The 24,078-nt window shown below is 37.1% G+C and overlaps 1 protein-coding gene across 10 annotated transcripts in view; it reads left to right on the top strand.

The window, feature by feature from the left end:
* Nucleotides 1–24,078, top strand: part of DISP1 (dispatched RND transporter family member 1) — a 191,253-nt gene that overhangs the window by 148,780 nt on the left and 18,395 nt on the right. For 9 of the 10 annotated variants that reach the window (XM_063809944.1, XM_009441537.5, XM_009441538.4 and 6 more), the window contains one exon: nucleotides 19,513–19,542. In XM_063809944.1, the coding sequence (XP_063666014.1) occupies nucleotides 19,513–19,542 (30 nt within the window). Of the gene's footprint in view, nucleotides 1–15,432; nucleotides 16,304–19,512; nucleotides 19,543–24,078 lie in introns of those variants that run through there. The other variant, XM_063809947.1, reaches the window with a different exon arrangement.

Raw genomic sequence — 24,078 nt, 5'->3', positions numbered from 1 at the left:
GAGACATGGATGGAGGTGGAAGCCATTATCCTCAGCAAACTAACACAGGAACATAAAACCAAACATCACATGTTCTCACTCATAAATGGGAGTTGAACAATGAGAACACATGGACACTGGGAGGGGAACAACACACACCAGGGCCTGTTGGGGGGTTGGGGGTGAGAGAAGGGAACTTAGAAGATGGGTCAGTAGGTGCAGCAAGCCACCATGGCACATGTATACCTATATAACAAACCTGCACATTCTGCACATGTATCCCGGAACTTAAAGTAAATTTTAAAGAAGAGAAAAAAATAAAGCGTTATAAAACTTAGAAGAATTCTTAGAATCTCATTTACAAGTTAATTTGGGGATTGTCTCTTTCAGGTCCTCTGCCTAAATAAAATTATCTTGATCCTTAATTTAAAAAAAGAAAAGCCAGGCATATAATCCCAGGACTTTGGGAGGCTGAGGCAGGTGGATCACAAGGTCAGGAGTTCGAGACCATCCTGGCCAATATGGTGAAACCCTGTCTCTACTAAAAATACAAAAATTAGCCGGGCATGGTGGTCGGCACCTGTAGTTCCAGCTACTTGGGAGCCTGAGGCAGGAGAGTCGCTTCAACCTGGGAGGTGGAGGTTGCAGCAAACCAAGATCGCACCACTGCACTCCAGCCTGGTGACAGAGCGAGACTCCATCTCAAAAAAAAAAAAAAAAAGTGTTTGGAAGATTAATTAAAAAGTTACTAGTAAGTGGTAGAATGTGGAATGAAGTTTAAGTGTGTCTGATTCGAAGCCTTCCTCTTAATCACCACTCTATGCTGTGCAAACACAAGAGAATGAAATATTTTTTGTTTTCTTGCTATAACTTTTTTTTTCGTTTCAGTAATAGCTTAAGAAACAGTTAACAAGTGCTTACTATGTAGCAGGTGCTGTGCAGGTTCAGTCCTGAGATCATAGAACTGAAATCACATGGATCACACAAATAATCGTGAGAGTATAGGTGATGGGTCATAGGCTGCCCTGGTCATTTTTAGATCATAGAAACAGCATATTCACAGTGCTACCTTGCCCAGACCCTGAAGAAGAATTCCACCTAATTCCTTTAGCCTGTTTATATCATGTTGTACTTTAACACCTTACCTGGTGCAGGATATGCAGTGGGTTTTTCAGTGGGCTTTTGAAAACGCTAGTAGTAATTGGAGAAATTATCTGAACTGAATTTTCTAGTTTAAATGTTAAAGCTCTGTGTTGTCATCTTCAGGAATTTTGATGCCTTTGCTCCAGCTCCCAGGCTAACAAACACTGCTTGCTGGAAGAAAATGGAAACGATGCAGATTTTACCCATTCTGGTTTCATGCTTCTGTCACAACTTAGTCCTCATGGCTAACTCCCAAGCACACTTCCTTCAGTAGTTGATTTTTTTTTTCAAGTATTCTTCTATTCCATGTTAACTCAAATCATAGTTTACTCTCTTAACACCCATACATGGGCAGTAGCACCTTCTACTTTATGAAAACAATAGAAAATTTCGCTGCAGTATAGCCTAGTGGTTAAGAATGTAGGCTCTGGAGTAGGCTGCCTGGGTTTGAATCCTGCCTCTTTAACTATGTGGCTTTGGGTGACTTCTTTAACCTCTCTGTGCCTTAGTTCTCCATCAGTAAAATCTATGCCTACCTTATAGAATTATTTTAAGAATTTTAAAATATTGTAATATATGTCAAGTGCTTAGGTCAGTGTTTGGCACATAGTAAAGTCTGTAAATGTTGACTGTTGTTATTTTAAATATATTATTATACTTAATACTTTAACTTCATATGGTCTTTTTTCTTGCTAGTGCCCTGGAGTCTAACTTCTTCTGTCACCATTACTTTCCTGGCAATGCCAGGTCAGTGACTCCTTTGACAAACTCATTTGATTTCTTCTCCTGTTTAGTTCTATAGCATGCAGTCTGTGTTTACCACCTCTTCTTAAACAGTTTTCTTTTTCTGCATTCCATGATCTTATGTTTTCTTTCTTTTTATTCTGTGCACTGTGACCATTTCTGCCCTCTTTCACAATTAACAGAGCCTCTTCTTCCACCCTTTCATATGACTGTCATTTCCATAATATCTCACTCAGTTTTTTTCTTACCCCCATCAACTTTTTAAAATTTCAGATCTTTATTTCCCGTCTATATTTATCACTGTTGTGGTTATTTTTATATTCACATTAGCCTGCAGGACAGCTTTATTTAAATATTCTATCAAGCCAGGACGACACAGTGAGACCTCGTCTCTTAAAAAAAAAATTAGCTGGGCATGGTAGTACATGCCTGTGGTGCCAGCTACTTGGGAGGCTGAGGAGGGAGGGAGGATCACTTGAACCCAAGAGATCAAGGCTGCAGTGAGCCATGAATGAGCCACTGCACTCCTGGGGAACAGAGCAAGATCTTGTCTCTAAATGGATGGATGGATGGATGGATGGATAGATAGAGATATTCTGTCAAACCAAAGTATCAGAGTTAATTTTTACACTGTAGTTTTACACTGTAAATCAGTGTAATTTTTTACACTGAAGCATTTCTTTGTTTATTACACTTAAGTAAGTATACCCACTTATTGTAACTAGATATTGTTGATTCAGGTGGGAACTCAAACTTGGAAAGAAACTAAAATGTAGGGAGGCAGAATAGTATGGATTTTAAAAATAATAACCTAGGAAAAATAACATAATGACAAATAACAGTACCAGTAGTAGTTTTATTGTAGATCAGTGAAGTTTTGTTGCTCATCAGAGGCCTTCTACAGGTTATATAAGATCTATACCTTATAAGTCACTGGAAAAGGTATTTCTAAAACTTCAAGAGAAAAAATCAATTAAATCTCATCTAGGAGTCACTCATTAATAGGATTAAAACATTACTAGGACTTCATTTTTATGTATTTTCATAAAGTTGAATTAACCTGAATTTTAACTATGTAAGGTTTTGCTTAAACTTTTATCTTTGGCTGTCTTTAAAAGGTGATCCTTTAGCCAAAACTAATCTGTGGTGATAGAAGCCTGAATGTTGATTGCCTCTGGGGACAGGGTATGATTATTGATTGGGAAGAGGCACAAGTGAGCCTTCGAGGTGCTGGGAAAAGTTGTATATTGTGATCTGAGTGGTGGTTACATAGATGGGTACATATGTAAAAATGCATCAAACTCTACACTTTAACTTAGTGCCTTTCACTGAAGACTTCAGTGAAATCAGAATGGTTTAAAAGAATGATGTAAGGGATTTAAGAACTCCCCCCACCACCAGTCTTAAAACTTCCTTCACCCTCTTGGCCAGTCCATATACACTTGGAAGGCAGGGACAATACTCTATTAATTTTTGTATTCCTGGTATGGAGTGGGAGGGAGGATATATGCAGTTGGAGGAAAAGGGAGATGATTTCCCTTCAGGTCTGCTCTTACTAGAGATTATTAATAAACCCAATTCCACTCTGAGTTGCCACCTCACCATCTTCAAAATGTCACCATCTTCACATCAAGGGGGAATAGATCTACATATATATATATCTACATTATATATATACATGTATACATATGTATACATGTATATATCTACATATATATATATGTAGAAATATTCCCCCTTGATGTGAAGATGGCAACATTAAGCAGCATTTTGATTTCAGAATCTGAGAAGTGGAGGACTTTGTGACATGATCACATTCTTGCACCTGTCTTCCCTTATTTGCTTTCCCAGTTGCATCTCTGTTAGCCTCTCATCTTCCTAGTTTGGTACTTAAGAGCAGAAATTGTATCTTTTATTTCTTACTGTTCAATTTTAGGGTGGAGAAGAGATGACAAAATGAATGATTTAATAATGCTGAGAAAATAAAGGGCTGTCTTTAGGCAACCCTTCTTAGGGAGGTGATAACACATCTTTTCCATCTCTCTGTCAAAGATGGTATCTAGAAGCAAGCCAAGATTATAGAAAGATTTAAGTTTTCCATATGAAAGAGCCAGATTTAAGGCCAGGAAGAAGGAATAGAAAGGGTGATTTGAACATTTATGACAACAGAGAGCCCTTGGATTCTACATATATAAGACTTTTTCCTGCAAAATACTTCAACCTATGATGTAAGTCAGGTTCTGGGAAAACTTAGTAAGCTCAGTTGACTTGGCATTGAATATGAGTTTGCTTTGTAAGAAAGATCTATATGTACAAGGAAAGCATACGGGAGTCTTGGTGTTCATGCATTTGTCCTGTTATGAAGTTGTTCTGAATGAACTGAAAGCCCCTTCAGGATCTTTGTTCTAGACTCTAATTTAGCATGTGCATACCATAGAGAATTATAGTTCTTATATTTGGTTTGGGGCCCATTTAATCCTTCGGTCTTTCACTGACTAGAATTATTTTCAAGCTACAGATGCAAGAATAACACTGTAAACCCATTCTCAAAAAGGGAATTACGATTTTTTTAATGTATTCTGCCCTGGGACTTGCCTGTGTTGAAGCCAAAATGAAACAATGTGATTCTGCGAAAAGAACTGGTAGACACATCAATGGATACACTAGGAAAAATGAAACAAACTGCACAGCACACATAAAACTTCCGTAAAGTCAAACTGCTTGATAACTCAGTGGGCTCCTGACTTCCACTTAGTTCCCATTCTCAAATGGGGTCAGACTAAAATTCTTTTCTTCTTACAAGCCAAGAAACCATATGCAACTCCCCTTCAGGAAATGAGGAATCAGAAAATAGATCCCCATTTTCCCACTATTCTCCTGCCCAGTTTCCCAAAACCTGGCTAACAAAATGGGCACCAGTTAACTGAGAGATTTCTGTTACCACTGTTGTAGTTCTAGAAAGACCATCCGACTCAGAATCTACGTTCATCCCCACTGTTAATTAAGCCTCAGTGAATAACTGTTACTAGATGACATGAAACTATAGCCCATACCAAGATGAATTTGGACGGTTCAGCCAGACTCTGGAAATTCAATCCCATAGCTGCACAAGTGTGCCATGATTAGTTATTATTTTTACAATATTGGGTGCTGTACATTTTGTCAAAATTAATTTTTAGATTTTTTCCCCCTTAAAACAGAGCTTTGGCTGGGCATGGTGGCTCATGCCTGTAATCCTAGCACTTTGAGAGCCAGAGGCAGGTGGATCACATAAGGTCAGGAGTTCGAGACCAGCCTGGCCAACATGGTGACACCCCGTCTCTACTAAAAATACAAAATTAGCCAGGCATGGTGGCGCATGCCTGTAATCCCAGCTACTTGGGAGTCTGAGGCAGGAGAATCGCTTGAGCTTGGGAGGCAGAGATTGCAGTGAGCCGAGATAGTACCATTGCACTCCAGCCTGGGCGACAAGAGCAAAACTCTGTCTCAAAAAAAAGGAGTTTTACCAAAGATGGTAATTGAAGCATCAGAAAGTAATAGAGCTGACCTAGATTATTAAGTAAGTGGAATTGGGAAAAACTAACATCTGGATCAAGGATGACTCTTTAATTGTAAAAGCAGTCATAGAAATTACTAAGAAAATGCTGGGCACGGTGGCTCATGCCTGTAATCCCAGCACTTTGGGAGGCTGAGGTGGGTGGATCATCTGACGTCAGGAGTTCGAGACCAGCCTGGCCAACACAGTGAAACCCCATCTCTAGTAAAAATACAAAATTAGCCAGGCGCAGTAGTGCGTACCTGTAATCCCAGCTACTCAGGAGGCTGAGACAGGAGAATCACTTGAGTCTAGGAGGTAGAGGTTGCAGTGATCCAAGATCATGCCATTGCACTCCAGCCTGGGCAAAAAGAGTGAAACTTGGTCTCAAAAAAAAAAAAAAAAAAAAAAATTACAAAGGAAAATACAAAGTGTTGAAAAAAAATTTAATGCCTATCCAAAAACCATCTTGAAAAATACCACAAACTAGGAAAACTATTTGCCACAATTGGGGATATTTCCTAGCTTTAATTCAAGATTCTTACAAATAAATGAGAAACAAGTTGCAATCTAACGTAACGTAGTAGTATGGTTCCAATTGTGTGATATATAAGTAATGGCAAATATAATGGAACATGTGGCTACTAAAAATCATGTTTTCAGAAGATTTTAATTATATGGAAAATGCTAATCCAAAGTGATAATACTTTATGCATCTAGTGTGATCCTAATTTTGTTTATATTTAATTTCTATATTTAGGCAAAAAGAAAAAATATTCAGAGAAAATAGATCAAAAAGAGTTACAATGTTTTATCTGTGTAGTAAGAATATGGGTAATTGTGTAATTTTCTGCATTTTCTTAGGCTTCAGGAAAATGTGTTAGTTTTATAATCAGAAAACAAACCAACATTAATACAGAAAATATATTCCTCATTAAAGCTTTCCTCTTCCTTTAAAAATTAAACTTTATATTTTAGAATAGACAAAACATTAAGTGAAAAAGTCTACTAAAGGAAAATTTTTAGAATGAAAAAAGAGGGGCGTATATTGCCTTTGTGAGATAGTAAATGAGAAACTCAGGAAAAGTACTTTGGGAAATTTTTAAATACCCCTTTTAACTTGAGCACTCTTTCGTATTTGCTCTTCTGATAAAACTCACTCGGTTGGTAAACTAGACGATTCCTGAGCAATCTCAACATGACCATCTTTAGTAACCTGGCGTTATTTCCTACAGTGTGACATGCACCAGCACGGATGTGTTATTAGTGTCACCCGTTCATCAATCTCCACCTTCATCTAAGGCAGACAGATGGAGAATTCTGCCCTGTCTTCCTAGCAAGCATTTTTTAGCTCTTTTTTTTATTAAGCCATTTATCTAGTCATTTAAAAAGTCTATCTCTAGCCATTCATATAAAGAGCTGGCATTATTTTTCAAAGCATTTTAAAATACTAGTTCTTGCCTGCCTTATGGGGGGATCATTTTTATTGCCTATTCACGTGAAATATTTTAACATCAAATTTTGATTACAGGAACCTGGCTCACCAGCTTTAGCCATGCCAGAGTGTTGAAATACTTTAGGAGACTAAAATATGTGGTGATTTGAATTATCTAAAATTCCACAGGAAAATACAATAGAATTTCACAGCAGGAAAGGACCTTAGAAATAATTTAATCTAACTCTCCTTATTTTACAGAGGAGATTGAAGCCAAAGAGGCTAAAACCCAAGATTAACACCCAGTTTGAAACTGGTCCTCTGATTTCTCATTGCCGTCTTTTAAAAAATACATTATACTTAGAATTTGTTTCTAAAAGTTGTCACATAGTATTTGGGTGTCACTGGCATATATAATAGATTCTGGAGTTGCAAACAGAATCTATACCGTGACAAATCGAATACAATGAATTTAAAGTTTTCCCTGGTTGCCCTAGTGCCAAAGTGTAAAAGGGACATTATTACAGTTTGAGGTCATGCAGCCCCAGCATGTTGTGGCTTTCCCTACTTTTCGTCAGAAAAGTCTCATTATTTCCTCAGTTTAATTATTTTAAGTTTAGTTGATTTTTTTCTTTTCTAATCTCAGATTTTGAGAAGAAAACCTTCTAAATCAGTATTATTTTTATTAACGCTGATTGTTAGAGTTTTGCTTTGATCCTTATTAAAGCTTTTGACAATGATTTGAGCTACAAAAATTTAAATTTTAAGTTAGAGATTAAGCATGAGAAAGTTTAGATCAGGAAGAAAAATCAATTTCACTATATATTTTTGTCCTTAAAAGCATAGCTAAAGAATTTCTATAGAAGTTTGAGGGAAATGTCTCTCCTCCTGGCCTGTAAAATGAAGATATCACAACAGCTGCAAGGTATTGGTTACACCGTTGGAATTCATTTTGATACAGTGGATTTTTTATTATTTTTTAACCCCACACCCCCCAAGTTTTTATTTTTCATAGCAGGTGTGACTTTTAACCTTCCAAACTCAACCTTGTATGATACCGAATAATTTTGTAGGGTCAAAATGATCCAAGATATGTGGGAAATGAACTTAAGAAAGATTAATAATGTTTTTGTAATTTTAAGCTCAAGTAACAGTTCTTACATTGAACACAATGTAGACAAACTACAAATTGAAACTAAGCAAATGTTGGAGGAAAAGAGAATCCACACATTGATGAATTATGATTGTATTTATACTTTTGATCTGTGGTCTCATTGATGAAGGCCTTGTCCTGTTAACAAATGAGCAAATTTGAGATGGGATCTTAGATATAAAATACATAATTTGAACTTACTTTCAGAAATGCAAACATATCTTCACTGAGGTTATAATTAACACAAAAACTCTTTATGCAATTTGTATAGTTTATAGTGAAAATGTGGAAAGGTTTTAGTATTTTATGTAAGATCCATAAAATTTTGAAAGTGAGAAATGTGTGTGTATCTTAATGAAGGTAATAAAATATATTTGTTGAATTAGGCTTAATGTAAGTTCCAAAATGTACTTATAAAACCGTACCCTCAACCTGTAGACTAATCTTTTGAACAACTTATTTGTGTTGTAACTCAAATTATCACTAACTTCACTTCAGTAGATATTTTCAATTATAGTTTGAGGCACTTCTAATTGTACTTATATAATTATATAAAATATTAGACAATAGTGAACATAGAAATATGTTATAACATGCATAGGATATATAAACTTTGGTTTATCCAAAATGTCACCAGAATTATTTTCTTATAATGTCATATATATTTATGACAATAGATGCTTATAATTTTGATTCACATATTGATAAGGTTGTCAGAGGCTTTCTAAATTACTTAAAGATTATTTTCCTTTTTTTCTCTTTATTCTAGGTCACTGCAGTAGCTCCTAACCTGCTCTCCTTCCCTTTAGCATTTCCCCTAGCTAATTCATCCTACACATTGCTACCAAATCAGTCCTCCGAAAATAGTGTTTTTATCCTATCAGTTGTTACTCAAGAAACTTTAGCCACTTCCTATTTCTATTATCCACTTCAATCTCTTGCTTCCCCTCAAACAACCCCTAATCCAGTAAGTTGTGATCCTCACTAGTCCTTCATAGTAAATCCTCACTGACTTTGCTTATAGGTATTGACACAAGGTTTGTTTCCTTTCCTTTTCTTTCTGTTTCTCTATCTGAAACCTACTTATGTCAAACCTTAATTCTAATTCTGTTTCTTAGGTCAAGTTTCAGGGGCTATTCTTTGGACTACTCTGGTCCAATATTATCTTCCTATTCCCCATTCATTCACTTAATGTTTGTACTGTACCTATACGTTATAATTACTTTCAGTGTATTGTTCTCTAATTGTTTCTTGTCTGGAGGTCATATTTTCCTGGCAAATTGTCCAAGACAGTGGTTCAAGCTCTGACTGTGTAGTCTCTATTTCAAGACCTACTGAACCAGATCCCTGGGGAGGGGGTTGGAAATGTCTAGTTTTAGTAAGCTACCCAGGTGATTCCAGTGGTCATCAAATTACTTGGTATCACTTAAACTGGCAGTGAATTAAACAGAATTAACTATAGATTGTATTAAATGTATTTTAAGTTTATGGAAATGCATGATCTTTGTATAATGTTACTTCTTTTCATCTAAATTAGAGTTACCCAGGATGCCCCATTCTCCCCAAATTATGTAGAAGTGAGAAATTTTTAAATGTTTCTATCACATGTACATAAATGAATACATATGCAATTACCCTTTATAAAAATTCAGTTCACTTTTTAATTATACAACTAATTTATGAACATATGCTCATGAGGAATTCAAAAATGCAAAATGAAATTCACTTTTTATTCTTTTCCTAATCCTTTTCTTTCCTCTCTGGTAAACAGGTCTATTGATTTGCCAAGTTCCCTTCTGAGCTTCTAAAATACATTTATGTATTTTGTGTTTAGTTTTCTTTTTTCATATGAATACAGTATGAGTTGTTTTGAAACTTATTATTTTGTTTTAAAATTCTTTCCATATCAGTGTATGTGTATGTATATGTTTGTATATGAATGTGTACTCACATTGTGTAGTGCCCCATTGCATGGATGTGCCGCCATTTATTTAAGAATCTTCTTATTAACAAGTGAACAGTAAGGTTATTTAAGAATCTTCTTATTAATAAGTGAACATTAAGATTAAGGTTGCTCTCACTTATTTTCCTTATTGTAAGTCACACTTCAGTGGACATCCTTGCATATGCCCTCTTGTGCACAAGTGCCATTTGCTTTTGATTAGGAAGCTCTTCCCATTTCTGCGTTCCTTTTCATTTTCAGTTCACAAGCAATACCTCATAGCCTGCATCAGTGTTCAGCTTTTCCTTTTCAGTGTGTGGCCAATAAAGCACGGGATCAAGTCAAGATATTTGGATTCTAGACCTGGCTCTGCCATTGACTTGCTCTATGATCTTGGACCCTTTTCTCCTTTGTTTCATAAAGGTGTTAAGTGGGATGACTTTTAGGGTTTCTTACAGTTCTGACAGTCTCTTATTCTAATTAGGCTTGTGGGTGTGACAACATCGACTGTTATGTCATATTCAGCTAGTAGCAAGAATCAGTTGATCTTGTTAAGTAAATCATAAAAGCGTGCAGTGCTGATGAATAAAGGGACTTTATGCTTTACTCTAAATGAGTCTTTGCATTACTCCTAACTGATGTTTGAATGCCATTTTTGGATGAAAAAATAACAGTGTGGTAGTAGTACCTTTTTTCTCTTGGATAATTCTCAGCAGTTTATAGAAAACTGTTACACACACCAGCTCATTTTAAAGTATTGTCTCTTTCTCACAAATCCTGAGTAATTAAAGGAATTGCTCAAGATCATCAAGATCATTCAACTAATAAGTTTCAGGGTCCAGACTTTAACTTCACATCTTTTGATTTCTAAGTTCACTGTTCCCTTAAAGAGAAAAAAGTATTTTTTTCATACTCAAAATAGTTATTCAATATATGCTACATTTCTTTTTTGAACATTTGTAAAGTACGTAGTATTTACAAGGTGCTCTTTAAATGTTAGTCCCGCCATTCCCAGCCTTTCTCTCGTGCCTCCTAGTTTATTTTGTATAGAAGCTGGCACTTTGTTCAGTTTTAACAGTTCTAGACACCAAGATGACCAACACTTTTGAGTCAGCATCTCGTAAGCATTTAGGAAATGCATCACACAAGTAGTTGTGGTTTTTGTTATCCTTAAAATCACTTGACAGAGACCATAAACATTGAGCTCTGGTACATGAAAAATGGGTTAGAGGCCAAGCTTAGCTTGTCTGCAGGGTATCTGTTTCATCTTCATGATAGAGCCCAAGTGTGCCAGTGATGTTTCATGGAAATACTTAATATGAAGAATGGCTTTGTTTTTGTTGGGAATCTTTTAAAGAATGCTCATCAAAGTGCGGATTTTTTTTATTTTCAAATATTTTCTTCCTAACTTACCAGTGCTGAACTGAAGTTACTACTTGCAGAATAGCCTTTCACAGAAAGACAGTATGATACAATCCAATGTGACTTTTGAGGTTAAAATGTGCTACTTACAGCACTTTTTTGCTTAAAAATTTGGTTACTACCATAAAGCTGAAAGTATGTTTTCTTCATGGTGCAATCTTGCCTCACAGCAGCACTGACCTCCTGGGCTCAAGCAATCCTCCCTTCTCAGCCTCCTGAGTAGCTGGGACTACAGGTGCATGCCACCACCCCAGCTAATTTTTTTATTTTTTATAGAGATAGGGGCTCACTATCACGCCCAGGCCAGTCTTGAACTCCTGGGCTCAAGCGATCCTCCCAGCTGGGCCTCCCAAAGTACTGACATTTGCAGGCGTGAGTTACCGCACCCACCTGAGACTGTCCCTTTGTAAGTTGTGGTGTTAATTCTGCCGTTATGTCTAGAATAGAATTCTCTAGACTGATGGGAAAGTTTTTGTATTTCAGTGTTCTTATTTGCTTTACAAGCTCCCCTTCTCTTTCCAAAAATTATTAAAAGAGAAAAAAGGTGAGCAAAACAAAGAAACAGACAATTTGGAGCTTTTCCACATTTTTTCTGTTTCTTAACTTTACCCCTTTCACACTCCTTTTTTTCTATTACCTTTTTAAAAAATTTCCCTTGCCTCTGTACCCCTATTATCTTGATTACTCCGCTTGGTGCCTCCCACTCTCCCTCCTTCTGAGAACTTTACAGTCTCATTAGTTGTCCTCTTGACCGATACACGTACACATACCGCAGTTCACTGGTCATCAGAGTACTGTAGCCAAGGTTCTCAACTGCTGTTCCAGTTCTCAAGTGTGAAGTGCCAAGGGCAATTTGTTACTAATTATGAGAACCCCAGTTTGTACATGCTTTGCTTTTTTAAAAAACAGATACGAGCTTAGCCCTCAAATAATGTCACTGTCACTCACTTGCATACAGAAATGCTTTCTTGAGTGGGAGAGAAAGAATGACACTGCAGCTGGTGGACTGTCTGGGGACCCAAGCTTATCTACACCACAGCCTGCGGGAGTGTGTGGTGGGACGCGCAAATGTCATCTTTCCTTGGGCCTTTTCCCAGCAGAAAAAAACGCTAAAAACCTAATCAAAGAACAGAAAAATGTTCCCACTGAAGATTATTGCTGCTTATTTGGGTTTGTTTTTATTAAAAGGTGAATGCTGGAAAAAGATAGTTTCTCTCTCCAAGGTTAGATTTGTTTATTTTTACTAGAGAAGACTAGTAAAAATAAAAATTTGTTTATTTTTACTAACACAAGACTGAAGTTAGGGTGAAGGTCATCTGTAGGTTTTATTAGGTCGATATTAAAAGTAGCAAATCCAAAGGATTTTACAAATGGAGGAAGACTGCTTTTCATCTATGAAAGTACGTAGTGGACTCCCTTGCTAGCCTCCTTTCACAGGTGTTTCTGGTAAGAGATTGCAAAAGCAGAATTAAAGAAGGCAGCACTGTAAATCAAACAAGTTTCATGTTTTACCTGTAGTGTGGTTTGGGTGTTTCCATCATCTGTTTGTCACGTCCAGTAGTATAGAAACTTCAGAGGGATCTAATGTTTTCCTAGGAGGTTTCTTTGTGGTAACCTCAATTTTTCTTTTCCAACTGATGTTGACAGTCTCTACTTACTGTCTCAAATTTTTTTAACATAAAATGAAATCTTTACTCAAGCAGAAAGACTGTGATGAATCTATAGTTGTTTCTCTCCAGGGAGTAAATTAGTCATAGATCCATGAATTTCTATTTAGTTAAAAGAAAAAGTTAGTGGCAGAGAGAGGGTTTACATTTGTTACAACCCAAATGTCTGTAACAAAATACCATTTCTTTGCTCAGTACATGTTCCAGAATTATGGCTATGAGGATAATTTTAGTTCCAAAGATAGCAAAATCTCCTAATTTCTCTTGGAAATTCAAGATGTATTTTTAAGAATGCATAAGTGAAAAAATGGGATTGAAAAATTAAGATTTTTGTATACAAGTGATTTGCTTCCTTGTCCAGTGCCTTACTCTCCGGAAAAACACATTTGCTTTCATAGCTCATTAATAGTTTCATCACTGGTGTTCAGATAGCATATTCTTTTTTTTAAGACGGAGTTTCGCTCTTGTTGCCCAGGCTGGAGTACAATGGCGCGATCTCGGTTCACCGCAACCTCCGCCTCCCAGGTTCAAGCGATTCTCCTGCCTCAGCCTCCTGAGTAGCTGGGATTACATGCATGCACCACCATGCCCGGCTAATTTTTGTATTTTTTTTTAGCAGAGATGGGGTTTCTCCATGTTGGTCAGGCTGCTCTTGAACTTCCGACCTCAGGTGATCTGCCAGCCCTGGCCTCCCAAAGTGCTGGGATTACAGGCGTGAGCCACCACGCCCGGTCAGCATATTCTTTTTTTTTTTTTTTTTTTTTCAAAGAGGGCTGACAAATATTGTTTTATTTGTTAAGGACTTAGTTGTCTTGTCTTGGAAAGGCTTAATTACAAATATTTTTTGTCTAAGTCCCATAACTTTATATGTACTTCTTAGATTACTTGTCTCTATATTTTTATGACATCAATTGTCATTTTCTTTTTTTTGAAATTTTTTTTTTAATTATACTTTAAGTCTTAGGTATATGTGCACAACGTGCAGGTTAGTTACATATGTATACATGTGCCATGTTGGTGTGCTGCACCCATTAACTCGTCATTTAACATTAGGTATATCTCCTAATGCTATCCCTCCCCTCTCCCCCAACCCCACAACAGGCCCCGGTGTGTGATGTTCCCCTTCCTGTGTCCATGTGTTGTCATTGTTCAATTCCCACCTATGAGTGAGAACATGCAGTGTTTGGTTTTTTGTCCTTGCGATAGTTTGCTGAGAATGATGGTTTCCAGCTTCATCCATGTTCCTACAAAGGACATGAACTCATCACTTTTTATGGCTGCATAGTATTCCATGGTGTATATGTGCCACATTTTCTTAATCCAGTCTATCATTGATGGACATTTGGGTTGGTTCCAAGTCTTTGCTATTGTGAATAGTGCCACAATAAACATACGTGTGCATGTGTCTTTATAGCAGCATGATTTATAATCCTTTGGGTATATACCCAGTAATGGGATGGCTGGGTCAAATGGTATTTCTAGTTCTAGATCCCTTCCACAACGACTTCCACAATGGTTGAACTAGTTTACGGTCCCAGTGTAAAAGTGTTCCTATTTGTCCACATCCTCTCCAGCACGTGTTGTTTCCTGACTTTTTAATGATTGCCATTCTAACTGGTGTGAGATGGTATCTCGTTGTGGTTTTGATTTGCATTTCTCTGATGGCCAGTGATGATGAGCATTTTTTCATGTGTCTGTTGGCTGCATAAATGTCTTCTTTTGAGAAGTGTCTGTTCATATCCTTCGCCCACTTTTTGATGGGGTTGTTTGTTTTTTCTTGTAAATTTGTTGGAGTTCATTGTAGATTCTGGATATTAGCCCTTTGTCAGATGAGTAGATTGCAAAAATTTTCTCCATTCTGTAGGTTGCCTGTTCACTCTGTTGGTAGTTTCTTTTGCTGTACAGAAGCTCTTTAGTTTAATTAGATCCCATTTGTCAATTTTGGCTTTTGTTGCCATTGCTTTTGGTGTTTTAGACATGAAGTCTTTGCCCATGCCTGTGTCCTGAATGGTATTGCCTAGGTTTTCTTCTAGGGTTTTTATGGTTTTAGGTCTAACATTTAAGTCTTTAATCCATCTTGAATTAATTTTTGTATAAGGTGTAAGGAAGGGATCCAATTTCAGCTTTCTACATATGGCTAGCCAGTTTTCCCAGCACCATTTATTAAATAGGGAATCATTTCCCCATTTCTTGTTTTTGTCAGGTTTGTCAAAGATCAGATAGTTGTAGATATGTGGCATTATTTCTGAGGGCTGTGTTCTGTTCCATTGGTCTATATCTCTGTTTTGGTACCAGTACCATGCTGTTTTGGTTACTGTAGCCTTGTAGTATAGTTTGAAGTCTGGTAGCATGATGCCTCCAGCTTTGTTCTTTTGGCTTAGGATTGACTTGGCGATGCGGGCTCTTTTTTGGTTCCATATGAACTTTAAAGTAGTTTTTTCCAATTCTGTGAAGAAAGTCATTGGTAGCTTGATGGGGATGGCATTGGATCTATAAATTACCTTGGGCTAGAATCAATATATAAGCTGGGCACAGGGGCTCACGCCTGTAATCCCAGCACTTTGGGAGCCTGGGCGAGAGTGTCACTTGAGCCCAGGAGTTTAAGACCAGCATAGGCAGCACAGGGAGACCCCACATCTACAAATAAAAAATCTAAAAAATTAACTGGGTGTCATGGCGCACGCCTGTGGTCCCAACTACTCAGGAGGCTGAGGTGGGAGGATTACTTGAGCCCAGGAAATTGAGACTGCAGTGAGCTGGCCCACTGCACTCCAGCCTGGGTGACAGAGCAAGACCTTGTCTCAAAAAAAAAAAATTTAAATTTAAAAATTTTTAAATAAAATTAATTTATAGTTGTAGTCATGGTTGCATAACTCATGAAAGTACTGAAAACATGGAATTGTACACTTAATTGGGTGAATTATATGGTATATGAATTATATCTCAATAAAACTCATTGAAAAATCAATGTGTAATTGTATTTGAAAATACAGCTTTTGGGGGTTTTTGGTCTTTTGTAGATTCACCAGAAAAACTAAGTGTGCTTCATGGCTTCTTCAGATGTGAACGTGTTCACTGAAAGCCCAGTCTGTGTAAAGCTGCTAAGCCCTCACCAGCTCACTGGAGTGGCCCTGCACTCCGTCCCTCTGTGCATACTTGGATAGCCCTGGCCAGCTGAGTGCTGCAGGTCAGGAGGCTGCTGTCTCCTACAGCCACACACTTCTGCTCCCAGCATTTGACAAGTGTGCTTACCAAACCCACGCATGCCAGTTGGCTTGTTTTGGTAATTATGTTATCTGATTAATGTTTTTAGTTCACTTATATATAGATGCTAAAAGAAAAAGTTGATTTCATGGAAAGAAAATTGTAGCCTTAGGAAAAAAAGGTTAATTGCTACAAAAAAATTTTACTGCTGAATTAGGCATGGAAGAGAAAATTGTAAAAGATCTGGGAAAAAAAATCATCAAAATTTAGATGTGTATTGTAGTCGGTATATCCAGGATACTCAAAAGTATCCAAAGTCCTCAAAAACTCAGTCATAGACAATGCAGCAGGTCTATGGTTTATGTAAGAACAGATTAACATTTATGTTTAAGTTACTATTAGATATTTAAGGAATGTATGTAGAACTTCAAAAAATGTTTCTCTTTAATTAACCTTTCTGATTAACCAACAAACTAATGGTTCCTGCAGCATTGAACAGAGAGCCTATACTGTAGGATACAGAGGCACAAAGAGAAACTTACAAAGTTTAGTAAAATGTTGAAAGAGTTTAGGATTGACAAATAGGAATGGGCTGATGTAACAAAGTGTGTGTGTGTGTGTGTGTGTGTGTGTGTAAGAGAGAAAGAGAAACAAAATAAAAATTACCTATATTAATATTTATGTCCCTAGCTTCTTGCTTTTTTAATTCATTGTCTACTGATTTCAAAGCTGTTGAGTATGAGAAAAGTAATCAAAGATCCCCATTCATTAATCCAACACGCACTGATCTGACATCCACAAAGGACCATACATTATACTAGTTATGGAGATATGAATACAAATAAGATATGGTTCCTTTTTATGTATCTAATGTCTTTTTTTTAGATTTTTAAAAAATGAATTATCTTTACTGTACATATATAAAAAGAATGCATTTTTGGTATCCTTTATAATGCTGTAAATATTCAGGCTCACCTTTTTTCTTAAAGCAACAAGTTCTTGGCTGGGCACAGTGGCTCAGGCCTGTAATCCCAGCACTTTGGGAGGCCCAGGCGGGTGGGAGGTCAGGAGTTCGAGGCCAGCCTGGCCAACATGGTGAAACCCCATCTCTACTAAAAATGCAAAAATTAGCTGGGCTTGGTGGCATGCGCCTGTAGTCCCAACTACCCAGGTGGCTGAGGCAGGAGGATCGCTGGAACCCAAGAGGCAGAGGCTGCAGTGAGCCAAGATCGTGCCACTGCACTCCAGCCTGGGCAACAGAGCAAGACTCTGTCTCAGAACAAAAAATGACTTCTCTTATGCTGTTCTTAGTGGAAACTCAGACTTTAAGTTCCACATCTGCCAAAAGAAAAGACAATTATTTTCTGTATAAGAGGTTAATACTTTTTGCCCTATGGGCTTTTCTTCCTTGGTTTTACAGACAAATACTCACAGGACAGAGAGCAGCAAATTAGGTATCAAGAGACTTGAGTTCTCACTACAGCTCCACTATTAAGATGCTGAGAGACCAAAGGCAAACTGAGGTCCATCTCTAAAAATGAGGCTGCAGTGGAATTGGAATATATATTCCCTAAAATTCTTTCTGGTGCTTGCAACTTCTGAGATTGTTCCATCTCCTTGGTTTTAATATTTTAATGGGCTTAGAATCCATAACGAGGGCATGTAAATAAAGCTTGAAATTTAGAACACATGCATCTCTTGTATCAACAGTTTAATACAAAATGCATTCCAGAATGTTAGCTCTGTGTAGTTGGGAACCCTGTTTGTCTTGTTCATGGGTATACTAGGAATTAGATAAATGTTTCTTTTTAAGAGTGGGTACATGTATCTGAGGGAGAAATGTAAATGGAGAGAGAAAATAGGAAAGAGAACTTTAGATCTTCAAGAAATTCCAAGGTAGGGTTCCAACTATTGGAAGAGTAATAGCTTAAAGTAGAAAGTTTGGAGGACAGGTTTTTACATTTTGTTTTGTTTCTCCAAGTATGGTACAGTCTGGTGAAAGATTTCATTTTAAGAAAGAGTATGTAGCTAGGCAATTCAATTATTCAGTCAGCAAATATTTATATATCCTCAATAAATTAGTGTAGTGGTTCCTAAACTTTGGGTCATGCAACCCCTTTACAGTTTCAAAAATTGTTGAGAACCTTCAAAGAGCTTTTGTTTATGTGTTTAGCTGATATGTACCATATTGGAATTGGAACTGACAAATATTAAATTATGAAACTCGTTAAAAATAATAAGCCCATTACATGTTAACATAAATAACACATTTTGTGAATAATAATTACATTTTTCAAAACAAAAAAGTTTAGCAAGATAAGTATCATTGTTTTACATTTTTGCAAATCTCTTTGACACGTGGCTTACTAAAAGATAGCCGTATTCTCATATTTGTTCTGCAATCTATGGCAATATGCCATTTGGTTGAAATATATGAAGTATATGAGGAAAATCTGGCTTTACACAGATCTATAGTTGGAAAAGGGAGGTCTCACAAACCCCATGAAAGGGTCTCAGGAACTCCCAGCTGTCTTTAGACCACACTGTGATAACCAGTGTACTTTTGTTTGTTCAACAAATATTTATTAAATGCTTTCCAGTAAATAGGAAAAAAATAATCTGATAGTTTGGAGATTGAGACTTAGTTTGGAGTTTCTTTAGCAAGCTTATCCTATATCTGGGAGGCAAGGTACAAAGGATTCCTTGTACAAGGTACAAGGAATAATAAAACAGTATGGGAAAGAGCTGATTGGAAATACAAGCCCGTATCTGTTGAAGTAGATTGTGAAGTTAGATATTAAGAAACTGAAAAATGGAGAAGCAGCTGGTATCTTGAAGAGGGAATAGAATACCTAAAAGAAGGTATTAATATCCTATTTTTTTAAGTGTTGGGATCTTTGCTACGTAAGGAAGCAGCTTAGATTGGAGACTGAGGGATGTGGATTCCTGTTAGGGGAGAGAAGACTGAATCTGGTAGCTGTAGATCTCAGAGAAGAATGTTGTACAGTGTGAGTATGATTCCATTAGGAGAGGGTGATATGGAGTCTGGGAAGGTTCTGCCTCCTGACTAGCCACTCAAGCTGTCTCTACTAGTATGTAAAGTAGCCAACATTCATTGTTTAAAATCTCTCAAATAGATTGCCTTTTTTTTTTTTTAACACTTCCAGGATTCTTTGTAAGAGATAACAAGTAAAATGTTCAACACATATGTAAAGCCTTTGTTTATGTTATGATGTTTATGATGCTTTGTTTTTGATCATTTTTCCTTTGCTTTTTTTTTTTTTTCAGACCATCCAGACCTTTCAAGTTGCCAAAAAGGTAAAGTAATCTGGGTCATCTTATTAAATAATAAACTTACCTGCATGCTTTTTCCAGTCTAGTATTTTCTCCGTATTTTGCTGTTCTTTTCACTTTCCTCATTCATATTTTTATGAAAGAAAAAGAAATGTCCCATGAGTTGGCTGCTTGAGGAATTCCATATCTCCAAAAGTGGTTTTAATCTTAAGGTAGATTTCTAACCCTATTAAATTCTATTTGTGTCTAGGGCTAGGTGCAGTGGCTCATGCTTGTAATCCCAGCACTTTGGGAAGCCAAGTGGGTGGATCACCTGAGGTCGGGAGTTAGGGACCAGCCTGGCCAACATGGCAAAACCCCATCTCTACCAAAAATACAAAAATTAGCCAGGCGTGGAGGCACGTGCCTTTAGTTCCAGCTACTCAGGAGGCTGAGGCAGGAGAATCGCTTGAACCTGGGAGGTGGCAGTTGCAGTGAGCCAAGATTGTGCCACTATACTCCAGCCTGGGGGACAGAGCAAGACTCCATCTCAAAAAAAAAAAATATTTGTGCGTAAACATTTATATTTGTTTATTTATTTTGCATTCCTTCCTGCAACGGATTGGCTTACTTAGTGAGGAAAGAGATACTGTTCTGCCAACTACCATGACTCGAATTCATGGCAGTTTATTTCAGAGGGGTTGTCTTTCTTTTTAAAAATCTTGTTACTAATGGAAGTATTCTTTTATGTGGAAATGTCTAAGGCTTATCTTTCAATAGAGAAAATTTTAACTTGATAAGAGTTCCTAAAAAAAGCGTTTTCTCATCAGATGTCCTTACACATTGTAATTCCAGATACAATGTCATTACACTTAAGAAATTCTAAGTGATCTTTGAAATTCAGTTGCCAAAGAAGCTCAAATGCTGATAACACTGAAGCCTGCCTCAAGGGAGTTATCCTGTCTTTGAAGTGAAATTACTACATAAATATTAATTAGTAAACTCTCCTTCTATTTAAAAAAAATATATTTTTAAAATTGTGGTAAAATATACATAATAGGCCAGGCGCAGTGGCTCACGCCTATAATCCCAGTACTTTGGGAGGATGAGGCAGGCGGATCACTTGAGGTCAGGAGTTTAAGACCAGCCAAGGCAACATGGGGACACCTGTGTCTACAAAAAAATACAAAAAGTTAGCCAAGCATTGTGGTTTGCACCTGTAGTCCCAGCTACTTGGAAGGCTGTGGTCGGAGGACTCTTGAGCTTAGGAAGCAGTTTGTGCTTAGCTGAAATACACCACTACACTCAAGCCTGGGTGGCAGAGCCAGACTCTGTCTCAAAAAAAAAAAAAAAAAAAAAATATATATATATATATATAGAGAGAGAGAGAGAGAGCGTGTACTCATATATGTTATATATAACATAGGTTTATATGTTATATATAACAGGTTTATATGATAGATATAACATGTTGACATACTTTAAATGTTATAACATGTTTATATGTTATATATGTTGTATATATAACATGTTTATATTTGTTGTATATATAACATATATGTTGCCTTTTAACTATTTTTAAGAGTACAGTTTATTGGCATTATGTACATTCACATTGTTGTATAACCATCACCACCATCCATTTCCAAAACTTTTTTTCTGTTGTAAAACTGAAATTCTGTACCCATTATACATTAACTCCCCATTTTCTCCTACCCCCAGGCCCTAGCAACTGTCATTCTGCTTTCTGTCTCTATGGGTTTGACTGCTGTAAGTACCTCGTATGAGTCGAATCCTACAGTATTTGTCCTTTTGGAACTGGCTTATTTCACTTAGTATAATTTCTTCCAGGTTCATTCATGTTGTAGCATGTATTAGAATCTCCTTTTTGTAAGGCTGAATAATATTCCATTGTATGTATATACTACATTTTGTTTATCCAATTCCCTTTTCATTTTTGCAAAAAAACAAGAGAGAAAGAAAAAATAAGGGAAAGAGGTATGGAAGTAAATACGGCATATTAAGAAAACAAATTTCTACTTTTCTATAAATAGCGCTTTTGCAAATGACTAAAAATTTTACTTTGAAAAGATTTCTTTCTCTGTTATTAAATTGGTGTTATTAAAACAGAGTTCTAATTTCTTTTAAGTACATGTGCATATAAATATAACTTCTTCAACAAAGCCTTTCCTGATTCCCCTTTCCCACCTTGGCTGGAACTTATTGCTTCCCTTATTGAATTCACAAAACATTTCATCTGTACCCCTCTAAAAAACACATATTTTTGGCCGGGCACAGTGGCTCACGCCTATAATCCCAGCACTGTGGGAGGCTGAGGCGGGCAGATCACGAGGTCAGGAGTTTGAGACCAGCCTGGCCAACATGGTGAAACCCTGTCTCTACTAAAAATACAAAAATTAGCTGGGCATGGTGGCGGGTGCCTGGAATCCCAGCTACTCAGGAGGCTGAGGCGGGAGAATTGCTTGAACTCGGGAGGTGGAGGTTGCAGTGAGCCAAGATCGTGCCACTGCACTCTAGCCTGGGTGACAGAGCAAGACTCCGTCTCGCGGGGGGAAAGAAAAAAACAAAAAGCACACACATTTTTTTTTAACCTGTCTTGTAGATATTTGTGTGCCTGTCTTATTTTCTGTATTAGGCTGTAAATTCCCTGAGGGCAAGATCCAAGTCTGCCATTTTTGTATTCCCAGAATGCCTTGCTTCCTTATTGTTTAATGCTAATTGTTGGATGAATTTGTTACTTCACAAGAAAAAGAGTTGTATACTCTTTTCTTTTTTTTTTAATTTTCTCAAACTTCAATCACTCTTCTCACTAAGTTGATAGTTGATGCCACTGGAAAAGTTATGACTTAACATTTTGAAATGTCTATCTTTAAGGGACAAGAGGAATAAGAAAGAGTTATTAAGAGGAACAGAAAGGAATAAACCAACGGGGAAAGGATTTTTAGGAAGAAAGAGGTAGCTAACAGTGTTAAATTCTGCTCAGGTCAAGGAAGGTAAAAACCAAGAATAGTTAGTTGACTTGGGCAATTCAGAAAAGTCATGAGAGCAAAAGCCAGGCTATAAGGGGTTAAAGATCCGGTGGTCGGTGAGGAAAAGGAAGCCTCTGGTGTGGGCACTGAATTATACCATCTGAAACACGGCTTTCTGCTCAGAGGGAAGAGAAAAAAGAAGACTGTTTTGAGAAAGGCAGCAAAGAGCAAGGGAAAAAAAAATCTTTGTAAGCTAAGAGGAAAATTTATTATGGGGGAATGTTATTGTAATATAAATGACCCACTTAAAATTGGCCCCCATTTTAATGTCACTTGAGCATAAGCTGGCTCTATAAGATACTTCGTTTATTTGTTTTAACAGTTATTTCTGATCTGTTTCCAGAGTAAACCCAATAATAAGGTGACTGAAAATCTCTGACTATGTTTGAGGGACTTCCACTGAGTACCAGTGAAAACTCCAGCATGGCAGTAACAGCCTGGACCAGAACGCCAGGCAGCATGCCTGCTAGCTCAGATCCATGGTTCATCCACGAACGCATTTCATTACCTCTGCTACTTCTGTTCCTTCTTCTGTAAAAGGAGAATGAGCCCTTCAGATCCGTCTCCTATTTGAGACTTAACCTATTGAGAAGATGATGTGAACTTTTATACAGCAGTGCCCTGTAAAGAGTTGTGGGCCCTAACCTCAGCAGCTAGTACAGCAGTAGGGCCTCCGGGAAAAGGGTCTTTCACTGGAAAATGACTACCTGCTGTAAGCCAGGTGTTACAGAGGTGGGCCACATTTACAGTTATATTGTGGTGTCTAAAGATTTTCAATATTAGAGAAGGTGGATGAAAGACAAATATGATTTGATATGCAGAAGAATACATGATAGTTAAAAGAATGGTTCCTTTGAAAATTCTTCTACTCTACATGTGGTTCACTTTTCAAAGAGAATAATGCACAGGATATGGATATATATATATATATATAGCATCATCAAATATATATATATATTTGTGAGATTTATAGACTATTTTTAATTTCCTTTACTTCTCCAATTTTCCTACTTTATTAGACTTTTATCTTCATATTACAACCATTGTCTGGATTTCATATTGCGCATGCAACTCTGTTTCCCATGTGGTACCCACAGCTATACTATATATTTGCATAGATAGCAGGAGGAGTAGAATTAGCCTCAGCAATTTTGTGGTGTTGAGGAGAAATACTTGTTTGAGTAAAATTTACTTAGAATGATTGGGCTTTCCCCCATGGTGTTTTATATACTCAGGATGGTGATCCCATTACTTAAATGTGAACAGTTATCTCTAGGAAAGGTTAGCGTGGGAAACATTGGCTGTGTAAGGAAGTGGAATTGTAATATAGTGAGGTTAAACGTGTTTGGAAGAAATGTGCTGAAATCACTAATGCCATAAAGTTGCCATATGTAGTCAGTGCACGTATATGGTGTGTAGCAGTGCTGTAAAATCAAAACCAAATGTTTTCAAAGGGAAGAAAAGCAATTATTGAATGGGGCTTTTAACGTTGCTATACGTGTGTGCAGATTTTCAGGAACACAAAATTAAA

Source organism: Pan troglodytes, chromosome 1 (assembly GCF_028858775.2).
Source record: "Pan troglodytes isolate AG18354 chromosome 1, NHGRI_mPanTro3-v2.0_pri, whole genome shotgun sequence".
Classification (NCBI taxonomy): Eukaryota; Metazoa; Chordata; class Mammalia; order Primates; family Hominidae; genus Pan; species Pan troglodytes.
This window is presented reverse-complemented; position numbering and strand designations above follow the sequence as displayed.